The sequence below is a fragment of the Simochromis diagramma genome, unplaced genomic scaffold (genome assembly GCF_900408965.1).
Source record: "Simochromis diagramma unplaced genomic scaffold, fSimDia1.1 OVJJ01000131.1, whole genome shotgun sequence".
Taxonomy (NCBI): Eukaryota; Metazoa; Chordata; class Actinopteri; order Cichliformes; family Cichlidae; genus Simochromis; species Simochromis diagramma.
Genome location: NW_024387200.1, coordinates 9559970 through 9576256, shown reverse-complemented (window position 1 = coordinate 9576256; position 16287 = coordinate 9559970). Strand labels below are relative to the sequence as shown.

The 16287-nt window shown below is 40.3% G+C and overlaps 1 protein-coding gene across 3 annotated transcripts in view; it reads right to left on the bottom strand.

The window, feature by feature from the left end:
* LOC120745457 (cAMP-specific 3',5'-cyclic phosphodiesterase 4D-like) overlaps positions 1–16287 on the bottom strand; it is a 201795-nt gene that overhangs the window by 96628 nt on the left and 88880 nt on the right. The window contains exon 1 of one of the 3 annotated variants that reach the window (XM_040050329.1): positions 2984–5747. The exons of the other annotated variants lie outside the window; for them this stretch is intronic. Coding sequence (XP_039906263.1) covers positions 2984–3246 — 263 coding nt within the window. The 5' untranslated portion in view covers positions 3247–5747. Of the gene's footprint in view, positions 1–2983; positions 5748–16287 lie in introns of those variants that run through there. 3 annotated transcript variants of the gene reach the window in all.

Here is a 16287-nt window from a genome sequence, read left to right as displayed (position 1 = left end):
GCAGTTGTCAACCTCCGGACCGCTCACAGCCATTTTATGGTGTCTCCCTCTTAGAAACAAATTGTTTCTCTCCCGTTCCCTGGCTCGCACATGCACACACAAACAGCCATTCTTCTGCTTTCCTCCCACACTCTCTTTATCTCTGTCTGATATTCTGTCTGCTGCCTTTTTTCAAATGTCAAGACACAACACAGGTACATGACCAACAAGTTAGTTATTAAGTGGCCATTCTTCCTTCATGCTCTTGTTCTTCTCTCACCCCAAATGTCATGATCCAAATACCAGTGTCTAACCAAATACACATTTCACAGATCCACACAGTCACCCTGAAGCAAACATATTTGGTCTCTCCATTTCAAGGACAGAGATGTTTTCTTCACCAGGATTGGGGGAAAGAAAGAAACTAATTAAACATTCATTCATCCAACTATCCATCCTAATTACCCTACTCAGGTTGCAGGTAACCCAACTGTCAAAGGCAGAGAGTCTCAGCAATGGCCAATCCATTGCAGAGCTTCTTCAAACGTCAAAGTGTTTTATTCAAAGCCACGGACACAAAAAAACAGCGCTGTGGTGTCTTACAGCAAAATGTCCTGAGTTCAAATCCACCACCCAGCTGTGGGCTGTCTGTGCAGAGTTTGCATATTCTCCCTGTGCTTGCATGGGTTCCCACCAGGTTTTCTGACCTCCTCCCAGAGTTCAAACACATGCATGTTTGGCTAACTCGTGATTCTACATTGTGAGCATCAATGCTTGTTTGTCTCTATGTGTCAGACTGGCAATCTGCCCAGGGAGTACCTCACCTCTCGCCCTATGATGGGATAGGTTAGGCCCCACTGCTATCCTGAACTGAATAAGCAAAAACAAGAAGGACGGATGCTTAAGCCACAACCTGATTCTACTCCTCTGTGTCATAATCCACATTTTCTTTGTGCAGTTTAAGCTGAAACCCTTCTGTGTTTCTTTTATCAGTCTCAGGAGAGTATATCTATTTGTGGATGTTGCATGACCATCTCTCAGGCTTGTGGTTATTTTATGGGTATGCAATATTTATTGGGTTGCAGGGGACATTATTTCCATCAGGGTGTGGCTGTGCAGACAATACTGGTCTTTTTATGGGATGTTCCAATAACAATAAAAAATACTCTCACAATTCCTCTTCCTTAACAATAAGAGTGTAGTAATTCCTGATAGACTTTTTCCATATACATCTTAAGCAAAGTAAGAAAATCAGTTGAGCGACAGTCACCAAAAATAGAACAGCTAACTCGTCACGATGGGTTTTTTTAAACATCACTGCTATTTTCTCATCTATAATAAATGACTCATCACGCCACCAGTGTCACTTCCTTTCTTTTTGCACCTCTCGTACTTTCACCTGTTAAAGATATATACCATTCTAGGAAATCAAGCCAATGTGCCCCACAAGACTGAGCGTCATTTAGAAAAAAATGAGGAAAAAAAGAAAAATCCCAATCCAAGAATAAACACATTTCTGCTTCTTAATATGGAAGAGCGAGAAATAGCTTCCTTTTTAGAGTGGCACTCGGGAGAGATGGTGTCGAATGTTACATAAGCTTAATTAATAATCACATACAGACACCCACATTTGCATGTACACACGCAGAAAGTGTATGAATCTGCACATGGATAATTAATTCACAAAATTTAAATGGTACAAACACGCAGGAGGCTGCACTAAAATAGCAAGAAGCCATGAGATACTGTACATCTTTTATCAGGTATTTGTGCCATCGGCTACAAAGAGCAAAGAAAAAGAAGAGAGGGCACAAGACAAATGACCAATAATGGCAGATTTATAAATTAATAGAGAAAAAGAAAAAAATGATGATAAAAATCAAAAGAATATAAAGCAGAGTGAAAGGCAGATGACTGGATAAAACACACCTTGACGTAGAATCAAAGGGTGAAATAAATAACAGATCAGGGAGTAAAGAAATCCTGATATATGATTTTCTTTATGAGAATATGAGTTTTTGATCATGAGCCAGATCCAAATGCCAGAAGGGAGACAAATCACTGAAGAGATTGAGAGTAGAGGAAGTGGGACAGAAGACATTCCGAAAAAGAAAGAAGGAAAGAGGCAGGAGAAAGATGGAAGAAAAATGGAGAGGGAAGAGAAAGAGAGATGAGTCCAAAAAATGGAGAGGGTGAGGCGGAGGAGGGGGGGACGGGGTGTAGCGGAGGGGGTGAAATTGATTAAGGGGGAGAAACAATGAGAGTGGGGAGGAGGCGAAAAGGCGCAATGGGAGAGAGAGGCTGGAGACTGGAAACGACTTGAAAGGAAGGGATGAGGTAAATGCAACAGAGGCTGATAGACAGCCAGGAAGAGACTAATTAATAGTCAAAAACTGCAGGGAGGCAGGCAGGTGTGCAGAGAAACCCACAGCAGGAGGGAATAAACATAGAGATGGATGGCTTCTCCTGCCTTGAATTACCTAACAAGACAGGCAGCTTTGGGGTTTATCTCGTGACATATTGCATGACTATACATCGCAGAGAGATAAAAGCAGCAACAGCGCAGGAAGGCGGAGGGGGGGCTGCATAGTGCAGAGGGACACTGGAGAATGAGAGAAGTAAGGGGGACAAGCACTACCGTGAGGAAAAGGCTGAGAAGATCTCATTATCTAGAGGTGGGAAGAGGGTTTAGACATGAAGAAAAGCTAACAGGGGGATTCGCTCACACACATACCTGGCATTTCTGCAAGAGGAAAAGCACTAGAGTCGAACCGCGAACAAAGTTTAATTACACAAATGGCTTATCACACTGCCGCCTGCCACCGCGCACACAGCGCTCAACAAACACAGTTCCGACCTTGAAAGTTTGCCACGGGTGTGGTTTAGACCACATGTTGTCTGATAAAAAAAACAAACAAGACACATTCCCTTTATCAGCCTCCCATTTATCAGCTCCACATCTACAGCCGCCAGCACACTGAACACCTGTCTGTTTAGCCCTCACCATGTATGTGCAACAGTGAAGCGCCTCTGTTTGTGGATGTTGTTGTTGAGCAACATGCGGCGAAGCAGTCGCGGCGAGTTGCGCGGAGAAAGGCGGGGGGAGATGGAGGAGGGCGATCGCCGGTGTCCTCGCGGCCTCTCCGGCTGCAGCAGGTTCTCACGCAGGATCTTCACCAGGTCTTCGTTCAGGCCGGAGTGTTTCGGCATGGGGGGCACTGCCAGGGTGTCCTGGTGGGTCACCCCCATGCCTGCCTGCTGGGCCATGCCTACCCCGGCTTCACCACAAAAAGCACCACTACCAGCCAAATGAATGAATAGTAAAGGTAGCCAAGATAAATCAGAGGTAATGCAATAAACACAGGTAAAATATGTGCCGCTCCTTTGTCACAGTCAGAGTTTAGTAATGTGCAGAGAAAAAAAAGAAAAGAAAAAAAAGCAGGCGGAAAAAAAGAAATGACATCCAAAAATCCTGTGGATAACAAACTACAAAAAGCTCTGCAGGTAATTTGTCACGATAGCAGCTCCCTCTGTGCAAAAGCGAGGGGAAATAGAAGAAAAATCCCCCACTCCTTTTTTGTCTTTAAAGGAGCAAGCACAAGAACAGGACTGAGAGCTGCTGCCTTTGTCTGCTCTGCAACACTGAATATCTGCTGTGAAAGTGCAAAGGAGAAGATGAGCGCAGCACGAAAGCAGGAGAGAGGGAGGGCGTGATGCAAAATCTTGGAGGTAAAAAAAAAGGGGGGGGGAATTCCATTCCAGCCCTTTATCCCCCAGGCCTGCAGGCAAACTCAACACAGTCCAGTGAAACCAAGCCAGCCAGAGTTGAAATAATTCTGAAATAATTCAGTCGGTTTGAGCACAGAACAGCCCGGTTCTGTCTGGCGAAAGCCAACGATGAACCTGTGGTGGTTCACTTCACTAAAAAGCCCCAGCCCAGTATGACTCAATCCAGAAAGGAATTCTGTTCCATCCAGTCACAGCAATTTATCCTTTCTTCCTCTTCCTACATAGAGTGACTGCTGAGTGCAGCCAGTTTATAAGCTACTGATCCTTCAGAGCTGAGCAGAGCGCGAGTATGTGTGACTGTTTGAGAGAGAGCGAGAGGGAGAGATGAGGAGTGTGTACACAATAGAGAAGAGAAAACAGAGAGGTATGGAGGGGGAGAGAGAGAGAGAGAGAGGGAGAGAGGCAGAGAGAAAGAGAGAGAGGCAGAGAGAGGTTGAGGTAATGGTGCTGTTTGCATGCTTGCGCTCGAGTCGAGGCACACGCAACTCTGCAAGGGTACATTTCCCGATGCAGCAGACCGCACTTAAGTCACACTTTTGCTACTGAGTAACCCTCAATCCAGACTGAGCTTCAGGGGACATCCCCTCTAAAAGCAAACAATTCCATGAGTACAGCTGTGTGTGCACATGTGCACAAATTTGCATTTCCATTTTACTAACATTTGCACACCCGAGGGAAAAAAAACAAAAAAAACCCCCAACAACCTAGGAGAGGGTTGCAACCAGCTAAACATCTTCTGCCACTAGCTGTGATTTCTTTCAATCAGGACAGACTCAGTTTTACTTTTGTCAGTATTGTCTGCTGAATTTAATAGGTAGCCACCTAGCCTTTATCCTCCTCCGCCTAGTGATTAGTAACTGCCTCCAACAAGCTTCTAGCCATTCTCATTTAAACCTTATGTCAACTGTTTCATTCTACTATGCTTACATGTCCAGCTTCTTCCAAGCGACCCACAGTACTTAAATATACTTTGGCTTTAACTAGCCCAGCAACAAATCTACAGCAACACGTGTGCTATGACTTCAATGTTTCTTCTTAAGATTTTCAAATCACCCTAATACAAATAGAAAGATATACAATTAAAAAGCAATATAAGTTTGGTTTTTGCTGTTACATGTTGATAGCCTATACTTGTATGGCATACTCAGAGTTAGTTGAGTCTTTCTTTGAACAATGACAATTTTGTAATTTTACCTCACCACGGTGGATTTTAAAATAAGCAGTCAACATGTGATTGAAGTGCAGTGTGACTGAACTGATTTAAGTGACTTTTTGCTTTAATTCAAAGGGTTTGGCAAAAGTATTATATTGACTGTTTGGGAATTTCAGCCATTTTTATACATAGTCCCCCATTTTCAGCAGTTCCAAAGTAAATGGAGAATTTAAAAGCAGTACAAGTGAGACCTGTTCTGTTGTTAGTCCAATGTTTTTTAAGTTGTTAAACTGCCATTTGATAGCTTTTCACTTAACTTTCAGTTTGAGGGCCAGAGAGATGTTGATGCAAATGAAATATGCTGAAAAATCAATTTTAGATAGCAAAAACTTTAGGAGTAACCTAATAAACAATCTGTACATTCTTAAAAAGAAGGAATGCTCTGGGTAGCTCACAGAAGACAAAGTGCATGATGACAGAATTATTTCCATGATTAAGAATTACACCTTGATAACATCTAACCATCTCAGTAACATGTGTATCATTGTCAAAGTCTACAAACAACACAAAGCTTCATGAATGAAAATACAGTGACTTTACAACAGTGTTCAAACCTCGAGTTACATTCAGGAACAAGAAGGCCAGATTAGTTCTGGAGTAAAAAAAAAACATCTTTGGACAGATGACAGAAAGACTCATTTGTAGCAGAATGATTGGAGGAGAAAAGTATAGAGATGGAAAGGAACAGCTCAGCTGATCCAAAGCAGGTCACATCATCTGTCAAACATGGTCGAGACCATGTTATTCTACAGGCATGCATGGCTGATAGTGGCCACCAATGTCTGATGGTGTAACTTCTGATAGAAATGAGAAAAAGCTTCTCAAGGATCTGAAGGCAACTGCAGCAAAAGCCTGGCAGAGCTTCTGCAAGGAGGAAACACAGCACTTGGTGACATTCACAGATTCTAGATCTCCAGCATTTTCATCCAAGTACCAAAACCAAATTATGTTATCTTGGCCAACTACTTTCAAACCTCTGAAAATAGAAGAAAATGGCTTTTAAGTCCTAAACAGGTAATGCAATACTACAACAATCAGATCCTAAATGTATGATTGAAAATGCTGGTGTTCAGAGACAAAATCACAAATATTCCGCTATTATACAAATACTCATGGACCTACCTGTAACTATTACGTGACCTCCATGAAGGCATTCCATATATACAGTAACTTAAAGAATAAAGACACACACAGCACCTCTGGCTACAGATTCCTACACAACAGTGACGCTGTAGAGGTATGCATAGCATAATTGCTCACAGTGACAGTGTGAACATGTAGCTGTGTTCCAAATATGTATAATGATTATTCTGAATAACCAACAACTTTGAATTTTTGATCAGAATACTATACTACTATGTAGTAGTGCTCAATTTATGCTGTATGTATTATTATATAAATACATTCAAAATATCAAACGTTGCAAGCATAGTATTAAAAGCACAATTGGAACCCAGCATGCACTCACAAACACTCTAGCAACACTAGCTTTAGTATTTCAAAAAGAGTGGGTGCTCCTCAAAGACTAGAAGCAAGGATATACAAATGATTCCAGTCAACCACGTTGGAGGAATGCCCAGTTGTGTTCTACAGACACAGTGTACTTACATTTTTTAAAAACAAATTAAAAACACAGTCTGAAACCATCTGAAATGTCTCCTAACACCACAGAAAAAAGCAAAAACACTACCACGGGCTACCTATTTGACATCTCCCAGAGAGGTTTTAGCTAATATCAACATTTTTTCAGACAACCGGATTATAAACTGAAATAGAAACGTTTGACTTCCTGCAATCATAACTGTAACTACGCTTTCTGATTGATAAGCCAGCCTTTTCTGGAACATAACATTCTGCAGTGAAGCTAACACCCCAGCACTTTCCAGCCAATATTTCCTTACTAGCAGGCTCTCCAGGTTGCTGTTGTGAGAGTCCTGGCCATTATTTACCTGTCTCTCTATAGGGAATCTTTGGTCCACTGGTTGGACTAACTCGTGCTGCTGTTACGAACAGCATTTGTGTCAGTAGTTCTTGCCTTTCTCAAGCTCCTCTGTGAGCTGGAGAGCCAATCTAACCTGAAACTGCAGCAACACCAAGCTTATCTTGCTGCAGGGCAAAGCAAGAAGACTAGCGCCACCAGCTGAATCATTCTGTGTATAAAATCAGAAAAGTTCCCACCTGACCATCACAGAATCAGCTGACGTTATTTTGTACAATAACTTTAGTACATATTTTGAAGTCCTGCTAAACTTTACTTTAAGATCTATCCAGTTTTATATCCAGTCCCGCCAAGTGTGACAATCTAAAGCAAAAGTTCCTTTTTATATATTATGATACCTCAGAGTACAGTAACAGAAAAAAGCAGTGGTTCCCTGAACGTCTCGCCTGTGCCCTGGACTGAGTGAAAAGGGAAGATAGTCATTGCTCTGGTATTTAGTTCCACGTTGTCACTGTAGTTATTGTTATTTATTGGCACAGTATTTATAACTTTATTTAATAATAGGCGTGGGAGAACCTCCTTTCACACACATGCGCGCGCACATTTCCACGTATGGGTGCGTGCACTTTAACTCTACCACCACAAATAGAATCAAATCCTGTGAGGAAACAGAAGAGAACACTTTATTATTACTTCTTTTTGTCTGTGGGAATAAAAAAATTTGATTGCTCAGCTGATATTTATTACGTGAGTGTGTAATGGTACCCAGAGGAAGATTTCAAATCAGGAAATACAAAACTAACAAACTCAAGCTGTTTGGATGTTGTTCTTTTCCCACCAGACAAAAAGGACTATCAAAAGACGACTATAGACTACTATATAGAAGACTGACTATAATACCCACTAAATGTTTTCATCATTTGGGATATCAAATTTTTGGATATTATCTTTTGCACATCTATCGCGTTTATGGTTCCTTCTAATTATCACTTTTATGCCACAGATTACTGTTTTGTCAAGTAGAAGTGCTTGCTACCAAATGTAAGCCTTTCTATAGTCAGAAGAAAAACAGACTGCAAAATGTATAGATATAGAAGCTAAAAAAAAAACTTGAATATTACTATTAGAACCAACAAATATAGGATTTTTGAGACCAGTACCGATACAGATATTGAGCAATTTAAAAATCTGACATATGGACCCATATTTTTTCTTTCAAGCACACGAAAAAAGCTGATTTCCTGAAATTTTGTTATGTGCAGGTTTATGAATCTTTACTAAGACAACATGACCTGTCGGTTTAAAAATAAACTCTTTTTATTGTCATAGCAAGCTTTGGATTATTTGTTAACACTCTGCCTGACACTATCTCTGTTTATCCTGTACTTTCTTTACTTTGTTAAATTCTCATTTATTGCCTGTTGTAAATGCTGATGCTCATATATTGCTATATAGCCAACAAGGACCGATAACATTAGACGGCCAATATATCAGTCTGGTTCTAATTCCAATAAATTCTAACCATAACACTTGCAAACATGCAAATACAACCCAGTGACCACTACAGGCACTTTGGATCCATCTGTCTAAAATCAGCTTTCCCTATGAACAAAAGCAGCGCACTGGCTGCCAAAAGATCAGAGAATGCATTCAAATATTTTTTTTAGTTAGTTGCATCAACTACAGCAAAAAAAGGTCAGGGAAAGCAGATTTTCTTTAAAATCAAATTAAGAGGATGCATGTTTTAATAATGTGTATAATATTGACTACCCATTTAATCTTTGCAGATTTGAATAATATTTCACACATATTTACAGAAGACGTGATAGTAACGTACATTTAAGACAGCAATGCAAAAATTAGACAGAGGCAAAACTAAGTCATGGTCAATACATCCTTCTGACTGATGGTTCAGCAGTGAACTTCTCACACATGAGGAAAAAAGGAAAATGAAACCACAGCAGGGAGAATTTCCTCATTAGCAGTGCCTCCAGCCTGGCTGTGTGTTAAATATCATCATAAATGTCATCATCTATGCATACTTGGAATAATGGCTTTTAAAATCTTTTTTAAATTAATTTCAAAAACCTTTAGTTGCTAAAAATGTGACATTTTGGAAGCTGTAATGGTTGGGGTATTTGGCCTTTCAACACCATCACAGAGCAACCTCTACTACAGCAAGCCGATGCAGTCAGTAAGACACTTCCAGCCACGATGACAGTGGAGAGCTGTTGGCCTTCAGTTGACGGCTCGCAATTCATCATCACCTTACAACAGTCAAAAGGGATGAATGCCACTCCGTGAAAACATGTTTTATTTGTTTTCCTCTGACGGACTCACATACAGTAATTGCTGTCATTGTTCCATTGTTTCTCTTCTCGTGCTACCTTTCTTACGCCTCATCTTCTACGCTTTGTAAAACATTTCTTTTTTCAGCGATTACTTCCCCTTGCCACGCGTGACGTCTGTGTGCGTTTCCCCCTGGTTACCAGGGGCAACATGGCTGGAGAGGGACAAGTAGATTTTTCAAGAACCAAAGGCTGGAGGAACAAAAGCAAGAAAATGGAAGCCAATCTACAAGACAAAACTCAAGTGCATCACGCACAAAAACAGACTCAGTTGCTGCAAACACTACAACACACCACTGTGGTGCACACATATGACACCTCAGCATAAAGCACAAGCGACCACCTTCATTAAAGCAACAAAAAAGCGATAAAGAAAGGCATGGCAACGGCTAAGTGGATAAGTAGAATCATAGATTTATTTACTACATCAAGTAATGAGAAGATCTGAAGGCTTGTGCATTATATATTAGCCTTATATTAAACAAATGATTGATATCCAAGATAGCAGAGCAGAAAATAGAGTTCACCACACCTCGAAGGAAACCAGATATTACAGAGTGTAGCTTTGTATGCATTCACATTCATACATATTTTAACTATGATTCAGTTTTGTCAACATTTTAATTTCTATTCTTTGCAAAACAAACTAATAAATCAAATCTTTGTGTCTCTACTCCTTGAAAAAAAAAAAGCGGAGGTAATCTTGAAAGATTGCGTGTGTTTCTTTTGGCAGCACACAGCATGCTGTCACCTCCCAGACTGCAGCCTGGAGTCTGGCCTGGTACTGGCAAAAGGGCCTCCGCAAGACACTAGATAATAGGATCAGTGCACCATATTTCTTAATACGTTATGAGAATGTCAAAGGTGACTTAGGCTTATTAAATTAACCTTTTATCATAGTTATAACTCGGATTACTGTAGCAGACATATGAATGGGAACGAAGCACAGATGAAATACAAGGAGCTGGTGCACCAGGCAGTTTATAAGCAAACAAGATGACCCGGCTCACCAAAGACTGATTTCACCAAGAATTTCTGAGCAATTCCACGTAGCAACTACCAGCTGCAATATTAATGGCACAATACAGCCAAAACCTTAATGCAGCTCTGTCTCCCCCAAGTGGATATCTCCTATTATTGTGTGAGCCAGGACTAGTCTAGAACACACACCGACTGTATATATCACTAATATACTGAAATCACCTCCATCACACCAGATGAACATTAATTCCAGTGCTCGGCGATATGTTTTTAAAAAGGCACAGCAGAGAGAAATATGATGCAACAAATTTTTCAATATACTCTAATCTTGTTTCCCACCAAGACACATAATAAAGTCATAGCCCTGTAAATGTCTGCATTTTAGCATCAGCTATACCACCCTGCTGTGGGATCAAATATCCATGCATTGTTGTAAATCTAATATTAAATGAAACATTTATTTAAAATTTGAATTTTTATAGATTTTTCTTTAATGCTGAAATATTGGGTGGCATATGATGTCTATACATAAAAATGCACTGTTTGCTGCACAGAAAGTGATAGAGATTCTTTGTTTTCTATAAAAACAGACTATTTTGAAGGCAGTTGCAGATGACACAGATGCAAAATCTCAGAAAAAATCTCTGTGAAAACGACTCCTGGTTTTTACACTTCCATCTGTATTTCTGGTCACCATGCTCTTTCGTGTAGTACCATATACATATAAGCACATTATGAAAATAGAGTAGTGGCTGATGGAGAATCTGATGCGAACCACTGAGTTCTTTTTGTTCATTTTGCTTATTGGACCAATAGATGGCAGCATTTTCTCAGAAACATGAAGACATAAAGCAAGACCACACACGGCAGTTCATATAAACCATTCAGAGGCATCTTTGTGTGTCCTAGACAGAAACGCAGCTCCATATATGTCAGACTTTTCACTGTGTGTTGCCCAACTGAGGCCATGCAGGGGTGCTCAGAGCTGTAATTTCCTGAAGATCTGTTATACCAACTGTCTTTTTCAGCACGACTACGAAGCGCTACAATTTTCTACTTTATGGGCAGTGACATTTTTCTTTATAGTTTTAACATTTAAAGAGCTCTCACTTTAGATGACTCACAGCCTGCGGTGAAAACAGTAAGTCTAGTAAATGCAAAATGGAGCCAGTCCACTCTTATGGAAAAGAAAGTGGGACATGAACTGTATATTAAGTATGAATTATCAATGCCTCTCTTGCTAAGGACACTGTAGAGCAAAAAAGATATGATAGTTCTCATGTTTTGTACAGTTTTCTCAGCGTTTCTCCCCCCGACTGCAGCGTACATCACAGTCCACTGGGGAGGCTTGCTATCATACCTTATGAAGTGCTTTTCCCCAGAAAAAGCAAAGGAACGCAAACTATAGATTCGGTTGGAATTATCAGCGTATCTTGAGAAAGAGCCAAATAACTCACTGTTCCCTCACGAGAGAGAAAAAATACTGAAGGCAACAAAACACAGTGTTCACGAGCGGATATGAATATGAATAAAATAAATTCTTTGGGACACACTAGAGCAATACTTAATTTGGAGAATAGTTTCCATGATCTTCCACCCGTTTTCCTGCTGTTTTGTGCAGCTGGTGTCTCATGCACAGTGAGAATATTTCATGGTCAGAAAAGCTGTCATGGTGACCCTGGCAGGGACTGTGGTCTAATTCCCTCAACCCCACTGATAGTAGAAGGTCACACGCTCTTGCCTCATGGTCTGAAAGCAAACACAGACATGCTGGGGAATACAGAAAGATAAGAATCCGAATCCAACAGGATGGCTGTGCTAGAACTAGATTATTTTGCTGCTTCCAAACTCTGCGTGTAATGGGCAGTGAATGTTTCAGTTTGAAGTGAAAGATCAGACCGTCCGATTGTTAATTATCTTCCTTCTGCCCGCAAGTACTAAGTAAGCTATAGGATTTGCTTTTCAATGTATCATTATGAAATCAAGTGTGTAGAAGCGCTTCAGTGCCAGGAACACTCTGTAAATATGTAAGGGGTGGCTGTAGCTCAGGTGGCAGAGCAGGTCAGCCTCTGAAGGTCGGTGGTTCGATCCCAGGCTGCCTCCTGGCTGCATGCCAAATATCCTTGAGCAAGATACTAACCCCACGTTTGCCTACTGGTGGTGGTCAGTGGCGCCAGTGTCCGGCAGCCTCGCCTCTGTCAGTGCGCCCCAGGGCAGCTGTGGCTACAATGTAGCTTGCCATCGCCAGTGTGTGAATGTGTGTGTGAATGGGTGAATGACTGAATGTAGTGTAAAGCGCTTTGGGGTCCTTAAGGACTAGAAAAGCGCTATACAAATGCAGGCCATTTACCAATATGCAAGAGTGTTATTAAAAATAACACCAAGGCAACTTATTAAATGTTGAAAGTGAGATTTTTCTTTTTTGCAGGAAATATTTGTTTTTCTTTTCCTTCAATTTAGATGCTAAAAGGGCAGCAAGTCTATAAAGCATGCACAAAAACACAACTGGTTAGGTTAATTGAAAATGAAAACACTAAGTGAGCAAAAACAACTTTAGAATAAAATGTTTTAATTACAAAAGAAATGTGGGATTTCATCGTCTAATGAATATATCATTTAAAATACAGAGAATCCAAATAACTCTGTGCACAAAAGAGAAGAATTGAACTTGATGGCTACAATTTTTAGGCCCTTAGACAGAGCTGGATTAAAAACACACATGACTCTATAGTGGAAATCACTAAACGTGCTCAGGAACACCTCTGACAAGCACCGTCAGTGAACACAGTACTTATGACAGGAAGACTTTAAATGATGCACATGCTATGGGTAGCTTATAAATTTGTGAAAGCACCATTATGGCTAAACGACTTGCGCATGTTTTTGTGCGTTCCAATTTTACAAAGAATCAGGATACTTTATGGTTACGTTTTTCAAATCACTGCACTTCTCTGTACTTGACTCTAGCTTTGGATGTGAAAATCTGCTTCAAAAAAATAAAAGAACTTCCTTGCCTTGCTGAACTGGCCTGGCTGCAGTTCAGACCTGTCACTTACTGAAAACATTTGGTGCGTTATGAAATGAGAAATGGTGTACAGTTGAAATCCCTTCTGAAGCAATAATAGGAAAGCATTTTGCTTTCTAAATTGCAAAAATTGCTCTCAAATGCTTACAGAGTGCTGTAAAAAAGGAAAGAGGTGATGGAGCGTGGTGGTAAACATTCCTCTTTCCCAACTCTTTTGCGACATTATATACATTTTACACCACATCCAATTTCAAAACCAGAAGAAGGGTGGGAAAAGGAGAGAAAACTGAACAAAAACAAATGGTGAATAAAAATCTATTAGAATCATTTTTTTAACTGACCGGCGCTGCAATTCTCAAAGCATTATGAGTCAAAGTCGATGTGCGTCAGGACTGAATAATAACCCAGTAAGCTAAAACTTCAGGGAGTCTTTGGTTATTACTGGGTTCACTGCCAAAGGAAAGTAATATAGACCCTGGTCAGGATCCATGAGAACACTCCACTGGAACGTTTGATTAAAAGCGTGCATGTGAGTGTGCATGCCGTTGAATAACTACCCTTGTGCAGACGTCTCATGTTCAGTTGTGCTTATTTTGGAGCGCGGTAATAGTTGTTATTTTATGAGCGGCACTGCATGCAGCCTGCCATGATGAGAGGAAATGGGAAGGGGGAAGGGGAGGTGGTCAAAAGTGAGGGACTGATGGAAGTGAGGGGAGAAAACTAGAGGAACGGCGTGCCAAGTGAGAGAGAGAGTCAGAGCAGGCTGTAACTGATGCAGGGTGACAGTAAATGAAAGTGGATGAATACAAATGACCACGGGGATAAGGAAGAGGGATCGCGAGAGAATGAGAGGGGGAGAGAAGGACACAAAGATCAGGGTGGTTCCAGAAATAACCAGTGGTTGTAAACACGGTGGTCCCAGGAAGTCTGAACTTCCTGTGTGTCTCTGTGTGAAGGGTGTATACCTGGAAGGAAGAGCACGTTTGCTTACTTGTGGACATGTTTGCATACATAGACCAGTGCGTATAATACATGCACAGGCCAGTTAATGCGTACTTTGTAATGCAACGGATTTAGGAGTAAAAGCTGTGTTTCTCAGTGTTTTTGTACTAATGTAAAATTCAGTGAAAATCTAATTTTTTCACCTCACTCATACTCTGTTAAAAGTGCATGGGCCACAATTCACACTTCCATTCCATATAAATATACATATGCATGAGAGAAAGTGTTTCAAATAAACACTTTCTCTCATGCATAAAGAAATAATGATATAAGAACTCAGAGTGTACTAAATTATGGCTCGCACAGGAAGGGAATACTAGAGTGATAATGTTGGGACTTGGATGTGGAGTGGCCACTGGTGGATAATGAGATGGGAAGTGACAATGAATAATTAATGACAGTGAATTATTTGCAAAATAACACCTGGGTGAAAAACATTAGGCAGAATTAAAATAAGGGAGTTTTTAAGTGATATGGGCTCAATTTTGTGCTGTGACTTAACACAAAACCTGCACAGATAACCTCGCAGCAAAGGCTGAAGGGTTCGAATTATATTATTGCCAGTAATTATAGATTAAATTTTTATCTCCATCTTTATCTGGTTCATTTACATCTCAAAAAATAACATAAATAACAAAATCTAAAGAGTGTAGGGTAGCTTATATAACACCTTTTTTTTAAAATTAACATATAAGGAAGAATAAAATCAGCTACAGAATCACGACAAGAGTGAGAAAAAAGAAAGAAACATTAGATGATTAAAGGCATTGTCACACTAAACATTTATCACAATACTGAATAATTATGTTAGTTCTATACAATTTTTTTACAACTATATCAATGCGCTGCACATTTAAAAGTGCGCCATGTTAGGGTTGCATAGCATAACAGCCAGTGTAACATCTGTAACTGTGATGATCATGAATGTATTGAAAGCATGATTTTTCCCTGGCAAATTATTACACCATCGCGATTATCCATGATGCAACTGCCCATGGGCAGTTCAGTGTGTGAATTTCAGGTTTGTTGTGATAAACATGGCTAACGCATCCTCGAGCTGTTAGCCTAAGGCTAGTCTCAAATAGAAATGGCATCAGGTGATGCTGACTTTGCAACGCTGACTTTGGGGCTACAAAAAAGGGGGAAAAAACAGAAACCTATGATAATAAAGTTTAAGTAAGTAAAGTTTATTTATTAAGCGCTTTTCATAGACAGGTAGTCACAAAGCGCTGCACACAGAGATTAAAATAAACAGTACGATAAATAGCAATGGCTGAATTCCATTTAGGCTTAGGGTTGGGGTTTTATACGTGTATCTGTTACACTGTCATAACTAACTGGAACCAAAGAGAGAATAAAAGGTGGCCATAGCTACTGTGACATTCTCAGTTGGCCTTGAGATTTGTTTTCTCCTCCTGTGAAGCTGCTTTCTCATTGGCTAATCACTTGTCAATCACAAGTTGTTGTGATAAAAAACGAAAAATTCTCTTTTATGAAACACAGTATGACCATTAATTACAAGGTGGGTTTATTTTATCTATCTGGCAATATGGCCCAACATGAGTGACTGAGCACATAAACTTAAAAGAGTTGAGGACAGAAAGTCATCTACATACATGGCCCTTTCACACTGGAAGCAGAATGCGCTGCATTGACTGCTAGACTGAGCGAATCGCCCAAAATTTGTGTTGTGCTCTGCCTGTATCTCATTTGCATGCAGGAAACCATTATTGTGCAGCACAAGCAAAAGAAGAGAATGGGGTTGAGAGTGCATTTGAATGCACTGTTTTACTTATGTGAAAGGACCTATTGCCTTCTATAGGACCAGGAGTCTTCTTGCAATCTCCATCTGGTGACCTCCAGATAGAATGCAGATGTAAAGCACTTCAGCAACAGATTCATTTTTCTGTTTTGTACCATCTGTAACTGGAACAAAGCAATTGTTCAAGACAAACTAGATCGCACTGATGTCATGATTTAAAAACACCAACTCCCTTAACTAATCCTAAGT